The 10583-nt window shown below is 55.6% G+C and overlaps 1 protein-coding gene across 5 annotated transcripts in view; it reads left to right on the forward strand.

Annotated features, from left to right (window-relative positions):
* The window catches only part of SIPA1L3 (signal induced proliferation associated 1 like 3), a 310996-nt gene extending 303018 nt beyond the window's left edge, over positions 1-7978 (forward strand). For all 5 annotated transcript variants that reach the window (XM_010385697.2, XM_030942700.1, XM_010385698.2 and 2 more), the window contains 3 exons: positions 1431-1566; positions 3738-3819; positions 5710-7978. In XM_010385697.2, the coding sequence (XP_010383999.2) occupies positions 1431-1566; positions 3738-3819; positions 5710-5853 (362 nt within the window). In that variant the 3' untranslated portion in view covers positions 5854-7978. The remainder of the gene's footprint in view (positions 1-1430; positions 1567-3737; positions 3820-5709) is intronic.
* Positions 7979-10583: the final 2605 nt, after the last annotated feature.

A 10583-nucleotide genomic window follows, 5' to 3' on the forward strand; every position in this document is an offset into this window, starting at 1 on the left:
ACAGGTGTACTGGCCCAGGTCAGAAATGGAGCAGGTCAGAACTCCCACGCTGATCAGTAATGGACTCGGGCCTGTGAAGAGCCACTGCACTCCAGCATGGGCAACATTGCAAGACCCTGTCTCTTAAAACACAAGTGTCAAAGTGAATATACATTAAATCCAAGATAGAAAAATATAACTATAAAGGGTATTATTCAAAGAATCAGAGAACATTTGCAGATGACTGTATATTAGAGAATATCGTGGCCAGGCGTGGTGGCTCATGCCTGTAATCCAGCACTTTGGGAGGCCGAGGCGGGCAAATCACCTGAGGTCAGGAGTTCGAGACCAGCCTGACCAACATGGAGAAACCCCATCTCTACTAAAAATATAAAATTAGCTGGGTGTGGTGGCGCATGCCTGTAATCCCAGCTACTTGGGAGACTGAGACAAGAGAATCGCTTGAACCCAAGAGGCAGAGGTTGCAGTGAGCCGAGATCGCGCCATTGCACTCCAGCCTAGGCAACAAGAGTGAAACTCCGTCTCAAAAAAAAAAAAAAAGTAAATGGGCAAAATGTTAACAATAGGTGGTGCCAGGGAAGGAGTGTTGGGGTTTTTACTGTGCTATTCTTAAGGCACAGAAATGGAAGTTGGGGAGCTGCTTGCCTCTGAGGCTCGCCCTCTGCCCTGCCCCTGGTGGTGCCGCCCTCGATACACGGCACACTGGGATGCCTTCGTGTTTTTAACACCCCCGAGGATTCCATTGTCTGGCCGTTCGTAGCTCACTGAACCAGCCACTATTGGAGGGCACTGAGGCGGTGGCCAGCTGTTGCCATTACAGGAAGAAAATCTAACAGTCACGTTTGAAAACGCAGATGGCTCAGGTACCCCCAGTGCCAGTCACATGTCCAAGGCGGAACCCCGGAATCTTCACTTTCACTGGCAACCCTGTGCGATTTCTTTTCTCTCTTCAATATGCATGATGTGATCTGTCTCACTTCCCTTTTTGCTTTTGAAATCTTCCCGGCTTCCTCCGAAGGAGAGCGAATCGTACAACGAATCCCCGTGGACCTGTCCACTTTGGACCCCTTTTTTCCTACCTTTTACTTGTGGACCAAATCAAGTCATTTATGTTGAGAGCATGCCAGGTTCAGAATCCAGTCGGGCGCTGCCTCGCACTCTCATCTAACTGCCTTCCCCAGCCCTTGTATTTTGTATGAACTAGTCGTTAGATCAAAAGCCTCGATCGGAATCAGGATGGGATTTTGTGTTCTCGTTTTGTGTGTTCATTTGGTCAGTGTTTTGGCAAGAATCTATCCAAGTGCCGATGCAGTCTTTCCCAAGAGTGATAGGAAGTGTCGTGGAGGTTTGCAGGGAGAGGCGTCGTCCATCAATTGAGGGAGAAGCTAGGAGCCTTACTGACCCCTCTCCTCCTCCTCCCTCCCTGGCAGTGCAAAGAGCTGTCTCACTCTTCTCTCTGAACGACCCGGCCCTGAGCCCGGACATCCCGCCTGCACACAGTCCTGTCCACAGCCACCTGAGCCTGGAGAGGGGACCACCGACCCCCAGGACCACCCCTACCATGAGGTGAGGTTTCCCTGGGAACAACCGGGTTCATACCAGCGGCAGGTCTGTGCAGTGGAAGAGGCTCACCCAGAGAGAGGCAGCCACTGCGGGTCACCCCCACCACTCTTCGAGCAGAAGCTGATATAGCAGCTGCTCCCCTCTCCTGACACAGTTGGAAGGTCATTACACCGCACCTGTCTATGCACTGGGGATCCACACTGACTAAGACAGACTCTGCCCAGTTCCAACAGATCTCCTGGTCCAGCGGAGATGACACTTGAATCAATACACATGCAGTTGTTTCGCTTCCAACTTGGAAAACTGCTAAGCAGGCCGGGCACGGTGGCTCACACCTGTAATCCCAGCACTTGGGGAGGCCAAGGTGGGTGGGTCACTTGAGGTCAGGAATTCAAGACTAACGTGGCCAACATGGTGAAACCCCGTCTGTACTAAAAATACAAAAATTAGCCAGGCGTGGTGGTGTGTGCCTATAATCCCAGCTACACGAGAGGCTGAGGCAGGAGAATCACTTGAATCCGGGAGGCGGACGTTGCAGTGAGCCGAGATCGCGCTACTGCACTCCAGGCTGGGCCACAGAGCAAGACTCCATCTCAAAAAAAGAAAAAAAGAAAGGAAAGCTGCTCGGCAGTGTCTCCCAATCCCCCAGCCCTGTGCCCCTCGCCAGCCCCATCGCTGCCTGGCTCCCGCCTATCTACTCCTTCGTCTCCTCCTCTGCAGATTCCTAAACCTCACAGACTTCTGCCTCATGCTCACCCTTCCCAGCCTCCCTGCCAGGGGCCATGCTGGGCTATCTGAGGACCCAGTGGCAACTGAGGCCAGGCCTGGCCCTCAGGAGGCTTCACGGGGGAAGGAAGAGGACGGGGACAGATCTCTCACATTTGTCATCTCACGCGTGGCTTCTCACATTCAGCGCAGCATATTTGACTGCACTCACTTGGCAGAAAACAAAATTAAAAAGAGGCAGAGAGAATGTAAATGGCACATTCTGCCTGTACATGGATTTAAATAGTGCATTTCACACTCGTCTGCACACCTCACGGTGCAGGGTTCTATATACAACCATCCGTACACTGTACTTCATGGGCAGTGGGAGCAATTTTTGAGGGTAATTTTGACTTCTTGCTTTTCACACTCTGGCTTCAGAACTCAACCTCCACCACGAACGTAGGCCCCGCTGTAATTACAAGAAATCGGCAGTTCCAGATGGTGCTGCCAGGCTCGGGGGCAGGAGCAGCACGGGCTGTGGGAAGCAGTGGGACCTGTGGCCCCTGGGCAGCACTCCTGGAGTCCATTTGCCCCCATCTCCCTCTGCAGCTGCAGATTCCCAGGACTCAGCAGCAAGGTTGTAGGAAAGGGTGGGTAAGGCAGGAGGGCCAGCCCCCGACCGCCACCACCTGTGCACCCACAGCGTCTAACAGAGCCTCCTTCAACCCCAACTCCAAGCGGGAAGGGGCTGTGTGTTCTCTGCAGGGGCCAGGCAGGCCCAGGGCTGGGAGGATCTGCAGAGGGGCAGCTACTGGCCGTGGGTCCCTGATTCAAATCCAAGCACCAGCACGTGGGTGAGCGATACTGCCTGCATATCCTCCGCTGTCCAGTGGGTAACTGTGCAGCACATCCGAAGGCCACAGTGGGAGAGGAGCTCTGTGAGATGAGCCAGGCAGCCTGAGGCTTGGTGCGGGTTGGCTCTCAGTGATGGGCACATGGTCAGCATCACTGACAGGACCGTTGTGGGTCCTGCCCACGAGGGCGGGCCCTTTTGACCATCTGTCCATTCTCATGCTTCCTGTGCCTGGAATGGTGCCTGGACCCGCCAGGTGCTCAGCAGGCATCTGTGGAGTGGGCTCTTTGTGTCCTGGAGGTACGAAGAAGGGGTGCTCCCTGAACTCACATGCACGGCCCAGCCTCAGGGAAAACACACACTTCAGGGCGGGCACCCACCCTTCCCCTGGCCTGGTGCTCCCAACACCCCATCCGCATCCACAAAGGTGCCCTTGGAGGGTGGAGTATGCCGGTGGAGGGCTGGCTTCCTGCTTCCCCTGGGAGCTTCTCCTCAGGCTTCGCCAGAATGTCAGCCTTAAGGGGGCCCGTACCCCCAGGCTCCTCAGCTGTGGGCCAGAAGCCCTCCTCAGGGGCTGTGGGGCCTCAGGCTGACCTTGTCCCTGTCTTTCCAGTGAGGAGCCACCCCTGGATCTGACAGGCAAGGTGTACCAGCTGGAGGTGATGCTGAAACAGCTGCACACTGACCTGCAGAAGGTAATGCCGGGGGCCACGCCCTCTCCATCCCACTTCCCAGACACTGGGCAGGGTGGTCAGCAGGGATCAGGCACCTGCCCCGGCCATGCAGCACCCACCCCACCCCCACACCTCCTGTGCTTAACTGCAGTCATGGATGAAGAGTAAACAGTGATAACACCCAAGGCTGGCAAGTACTCAGGGAAACTCATCCATTCTTGGGGGGAGAATAATCAGCCCAGGCTTTTCAGGGGGCAATTGGACAACATTTATCAAAAATGTAATTGTGGCCAGGCGCGGTGGCTCATGCCTGTAATCCCAGCACTTTGGGAGGCCAAGGGGGGCGGGGGTTGCCTGAGATCAGGAGTTCGAGACCAGCCTGGCCAACATGGTGAAACCCCATCTCTATTAAAAAGTATAATAATTAGCCAGGTGTGGTGGCGGGCGCCTGTAATCCCACCTACTTAGGAGGCTGAGGCAGGAGAATCACTTGAACCCGGGAAGGTGGAGGTTGCAGTGCGCTGAGATCACGCCACTGGGCTCCAGCCTGGGCAACAGAGCGAGACTCCGTCTCACAAAAAAGAAAAAAGAAAATGTTGACCCAGTAATTCCACTTGTGGGAATTTATCCATGACAGTGTGAGTACAAAGAGATTGTGAACAAGGACGTTCATTGCCACACTATTGGCAATAAAAAATTGGAGCCAGCATGGCTGTCACTCAACAGGAGAACGGCAGTGTAAATTACAGGGCGCCCATGCAGCAGAACAGTGTGCAGCCAATTAAAGTAATAACAAATCTATATATTTACTAACAGGCAAAAGAAGTCCAGTAACTTACATAAAAACCAAAGCGAGCTGCAGCACTGTTGCCTAGAACATCATCATACTTATTTATTTATTGTTTAACCACCACGGTTGAGAGGGCCATCTAGAAGGTGACAGTCAATTTGTTCTTTGGACTTGTCTCCATGGGGCGGGAGGATGAGGAGGAGACTGGCCAGGTGTGGTGGCTTACACCTCTAATCTCAGCACTTTGGGAGGCCGAGGCGGGTAGATCACCTGAGGTCAGGAGTTTGAGACCAGCCTGACCAACATGGTAAAACCCCATCTCTACTAAAAATACAAAATTAGCCGGGCTTGATGGCGCACTCCAGTAATCCCAGCTACTTGGGAGGCTGAGGCAGGAGAATTGCTAGAACCTGGGAGGCAGAGGTTGCAGTGAGCCGAGGTCAAGCCATTGCACTCCAGCCTGGGTGACAAGAGCAAAACCCAGTCTCAAAAAGAAAAATGAGGAGGAGACTTTTATCTATTGTTTCTATACTTCTGGGTAAAAGTCAGAAAGGTGGCAGAGCATGTAATGCGTAAGTCCTCAAGCTGTGGAATCAACGGGGCCCAGGTTCTGATCCCCGCTCCACCGCATAATGCTTTGCGACCTAAGACAAGTCCCTGCCTCCGGGGGCTACGTCCTCCTGGAAGAATGGGGTCTGCTCAGGCCACTCTGCCTCCATGTCTCAGCTCCCCACTTGCTGTGTGAGGCTGGGGTCCTCTTCCAGGAAACTGGGGATAGCAACAGTCCCCAAGTCCTCAGGTAGTGTGAGGGTGGGATGCGGTGGCCTTAACAGTGCTGTTTGTCAGGCGGTGACTCCACCTCGGGCTGCATTCCAGGAGCTCTACATAGATGAGCTCCAGGCAACCCTCAGCCCCCTGGTAGGGTTGCGGGAACTGAGTGACTTGCCCAGGGTCCCTCGGTTGTGGAGAGGCAGAGTGGGATGTGCACCCCGGCCTGACCTGGCTCTAGTGGTCGGCTCCAAAGCACAGCCAGGCCAGGGTTTGCAGGCCCCAGGGAGCCATCGGCTGTTCCAGGAACAGCCAAGCCCACCTGCCTGACGCCAGCTTCCCACCCCACGCAGGAGAAGCAGGACAAGGTGGTGCTCCAGTCAGAGGTGGCCAGCCTGCGGCAGAACAACCAGCGACTGCAGGAGGAGTCGCAGGCCGCCAGCGAGCAGCTGCGCAAGTTTGCAGAGATCTTCTGCAGGGAGAAGAAGGAGCTCTGAGGCGGGAGGCCACCACCTGGCCTTCGCTCCTTCCCTGCAGGCCATGGCCCTGCTCGCCTCTCTCCCTCCACTCGGCTCCCAGCTGCCCATGTGACCAAGATGACTCAGCCAGGGCCCTCCCCATGGACACAGAAACCCCAGTGGCCTCACTAGGGCTGTGAGTCAGGGTCAACGCACGGCCCTCATGCCCCAGAGGGTGACGTGGTCTCAGGCCTCCCTCCGAGCTGCCCAGCTGTGGTCCTGGTGAGCTGGGCCGTGCTTACACCACTTCCGGGCCTGTCCCGCTGTCCCCGTCTAGCCTCTTCCTGGGACCAGCCCTCTGAAGCTGATGGGGACAGAGAGAGGAGCCAGTCTCCAGACCCCTCGGCTCCAGGAGGTCACATAGCAGGTTTCTGCACCATGCACAACGGCGTTGCGGCTTGTGGGGCCAAGGCCTCTGCATGAAAAGTACAGCGTGAAAGCAACCCTTTCTTCCCCACACCCAGAGAGGTGAGGCCCGCGTGGACACAGACCAGGGCGCCTCGTCCCTAGCGCGTGAGCTCCAAAAAGCACGAACATGATCCCCCCCAACCCCCTCCTCCCAAAAAGCTGCCAGGAGCACTTTCTTAGAGTTTAAATTATTTTCTTGGGGGCCTGAGGATAGAGAGAGGCAAGGCCAGCCTCCAGAGCCAATTTATTTGAGAGAGAAACTCTATTTGTACCTCCGGGACGGTTTATATGATCTTTTTCTATCAGCTCCTCTTCCACCAGAGGCCACTGCACCTGGGCTGGGGGTCCACAGGCCCCTCCACCTTCAGCTAACCAGGTCAGGCCGGGGCGGTGGAGCCACCACACAGCCGACTCTCTCCTCCTCCCGGCACAACCTGGCCCTGACCAGCAGCCTCGGCTTCTTCTGGGCTCCAGGAGGGGCTCCCTGGGCTTCAGTACAGGGCTGGAGGAGAACAGCCTTCACCTCCTCCTCTGGTTTTTTTTTTCCTTTGCAAGTCTCCCAGCCCATCTCTCCGAGCAGCGACCACCAGACCCCCTCACCGTGCTCCCTGGGGAACACTGCGCCCCGCGAACCCCACTGGACGCTGGTTCTCTAAAGGCAATAAGGGGCGGCCACGCCGGTGTGGTACCACGCTGTTCACCCAGGAAACCGTTTCTTTTTTTCCTTCTTTAAAAACAAACAGAAAAAGATATATATATATATATATTTATTTTTTCATGTAGAGTTGGCGCCAGAACAAGCCTATATGGCCACAGTCTGTGGATTCACCCCCCCAACCTCAAGCTGAGGACCAAGGCGTGTCCCCCGTGGGCTGGGGGTCAGTGGGAGGACCAGAGGGAGGAAGTCAGGGCAGGCGGGCAGGCCGGTGCCCTTTCTGGGAGGCACCAGGCGGGGAGGAGTTGGCAGAGCAGGTCTGGCCATGAGCCAGCACCAGGCAACCCGGCCCTTGTCCAGGGACCCCTGCCACCTTCTCTCTGGGGTCAGGAACCTCAGGGAAGGGGGCTCCGGGGACTGCATGGGACGCAGGCACTCAGGGAGGTGCCGGTGTGGATGGGTGGGGGTGAGAGAAGAGGGTTCTCATCGCGTCTCCTGTGATCAGCCTCTGGCCCCCTGGAGGAGGAACCCTCAGTGCTGCCCCTGCCCCCACCCTCACCCCCCACACCAAGAGTGAGGTGGGCGTGCCCCCGGCAGCGTCCTCAGCCCTGGCCAGCTACTGTGATGCCATCTTCTCCCCCATCCCCTTCTCTGGGGGGCCCTCCCGTCCCCCACCCCCACCCCTTAGACCCTAATCGGGCCCCTTTTGTTTTCTTCGGTTGTCTCCTCCCATCTTCAGATCATTCGAATCATTTTGGGGACTTAATCATGTACATGGACAAGTGTAAATTATGATTTTTGGTTTTGTTTTGTGTTTTTTTTAAGGATTTCTGCAAAAACAGATCTATTTAATTTGAGGTTGGTGTTCTATCTGATGGCTGAAGATAGCAGCAGGTTTTTTTTTTTTTTCATATGTTGATTTTTTTCATTTGGATTTTTTATTATTATTCTTTATTGTCTTTTTTTTCCCCCCCATCCCTGTCTTGAGATTTTCTGGCATGTTTCTGGAGGTTTCAAAGGAAATAAATGTTTCATAGAAATAGCTTGTGTGTTCACTTCTGGGGCAGCTGCCTGGAGTTGCTGACGAGAGGGTGTGGTTCCGCATCGGCCCCTCCTCCTGCTCCTGTCCTCAAGTCCCCCACACCATGACCACCACACACGTCCTAAGAACCAGGGGCACCTGCCTTGCTAACTTCTTTTCCTTGGAATCCAAAGGACAGAAATCCAACACTCAGAATGTGAAATGTCCTTAAGTTCAAAAGAGTGAAATTCTGCCTCAGAGGTACTGGAGGCCTGAAGGCCAGACCTGGCTCAGCCGGTTGTGTTGGGTCTTAGAAATAGTGGCCAACTTTTAATCTGGACATTCAGCCAGGCGCTGTGGCTCATGCCTGTAATCCCAGCACTTTTTGAGAGGCTGAAGCAGGAGGATTGCTTGAGCCCAGGAATTCAAAACCAGCCTGGACAACATAGCAAGATCCTGCCTCTAAAAAAAAATTTTTTTTTTTAATTTTTTGAGAGAGAGACTCTTTCTTTCGCCCATGCTGGAGTGCAGTGGTGCAATCTCAGTTCACTGCAACCTCCGCATCCTAGGTTCAAGCGATTCTCTTGCCTTAGCCTCCTGAGTAGCCGGGATCACAGGCACCCGGCTAATTTTTGTATGTTTGTAGAGACGAGATCTCACCATGTTGGCCAGGCTGGTCTTGAACTCCTGACCTCAAGTGATCTGCCCACCTCACCCTCCCAAAGTGCTGGATTACAGGTGTGAGCCACCGTGCCCGTGCCCCGCCTTTTTTTTTTTTCTTGTTTTAATGGAGATTGCGCGTGAAGAAGGCCAGGTTTACAGCCTGGTTGGTCTTTCCTTTGCTGCAAGACTCACAAGGGGCCCCTGCCTCCTTTGGTCCCGGCCACATGGCTGCATTTGGGACACTGTCCCCCTTCGGTCTGTAGAGGTGGGAGGAGACCCCCGCCGCCAGTTGCCAAGTGAATGCTTTGGGGGTAGGAAGCAGCCCCTCATTGCCCCAGATCTGCATCTGGCCTGATGAACATTTGCATTTTGGGAATCCGGATCAAACTGACTTCGGAATCAGGAAATTCCTCCTGAAAATCCCGAAGTCCAGCGCCTCGAGGGAAGCCTAGCCTCCTGATGGGGCTGGCCAGGTGGGGTCTTTCTGCCCCCCTTACCCATGTACCTGTCCTGGAGTTTCACATCCCTGAGCTAAAACCTAGTGCTTCTCTGACTCAGACCCTGGCCCCTCCAAAAAATGTCTTTTTCCAAAAGGCGTGGGGCTGGCATCCGGAGGAGCAGGACCAGTCATTCCCACGTCTCCTAAAAATTCTGGAGTTCTCTAGACACCCTCCCAGTCTCCGCCCTCCTCCTCGACGCCCCGTCCTCAACCCGCACTGCCCTCCCCCCGCCACCAGGCGAAGGGGGCGGGAAGCCTGGGAACAGGCTGTTCTCACATCCTCTCCTGGCGCCGGAGCCACGCCAGCTGCTTCCAGCACCCCACAACTCACACGCACGCCAGCCCCTGGTCGCGCCCGAACTGTGCTTTGAGGCCTGGCCCTTCCCTTCGTGTCCCAGTTTCCAGCTTCCTCTGCCCGCCTCGGACCTCCCTGTCCCTCCTCACCAATCTTTCTGGGTCCCTCATATCTCCGGCTCTCTCTGCAGATTGTTCTGCTGTTCCCCTAAATTCTGTCTTCTCCTTCTCTCTCCTGCTACCCGCGTCTCTCCCCATCTCTGCCTGTTGTCCTGGGACTTTGCCTGTCCCTGATCCCAAGTCTCTCTCTCCACCTGCAATGTGGCTCCTTCTCTGTCTCCCCTCCTGGAGGACCTTTACCTAAATCTGCTGCTGCTCTTTCCCAATCACCATCCTCCTCCTCCTCCTCCCGCCTCTCCCAGCATGTCAGCCATTCTTTATTACTGTTATTCCCTCTCTCCCACTAAACCTCCTTCTCACCCCTGCTCCCTTCCTCTCTCCCAGTCCTTCCTCCTGTCTCTCCCTTCTGCACCCTCCTGCTCTTTTTTCTGATTCTCTCAATAACTGTGTGACTGTCCTCATCTCTTTCTCTCTCCTGATCTGTGTCCTAGTTCCCTCACTCCTCACTCCCGCCCCCCACGTGTCGCCCACATCTCAGTCTCTCTCCCAGTGCCAGTGTCTAGATACCCTCCTGCCCTCCCTTAGTACCTCTCTTTCCGCCCCATCCCCACTGCTGATTTGCCCCACATCCAGGACAGGGAGCTCCCTGGAGATGTCTGGGCCTGGGATGACACCTCCTGACACCCCCGTTCGCCACCCCAGCCTCAGGAGGGGCCAACCCACCGTCCTCTTCCCAGCCCTTCCCTTCCCCCGGCCCGGCTCCTGCCTCCCTCCTGGCTGCGCCCGCTGCAGCTGCAGCAGCCCGTTGCCAGGGCAACCACAGCTGGCTGGGCGGGAGCCCCTCCACCCCATCCCCCTTCTCCTCCTTTCTGGCAAAGCAAGGCGGAGCTGGGACAAAGCCGGGGAGAGGCAGGGTGCAGGCGGGAGGAGAAGGAGGTGGATGGAGGTAGGGGGCTGGCTGGTCGCCTCACCCCCTACAAGGCCCCGCCGCCCTGACCGCTGGCCCTTCTTCTTGGTGATGCCCCAAACCAGACGGGAGAACGAGGCAG

This window comes from Rhinopithecus roxellana, chromosome 12 (assembly GCF_007565055.1).
Source record: "Rhinopithecus roxellana isolate Shanxi Qingling chromosome 12, ASM756505v1, whole genome shotgun sequence".
Lineage (NCBI taxonomy): Eukaryota > Metazoa > Chordata > Mammalia > Primates > Cercopithecidae > Rhinopithecus > Rhinopithecus roxellana.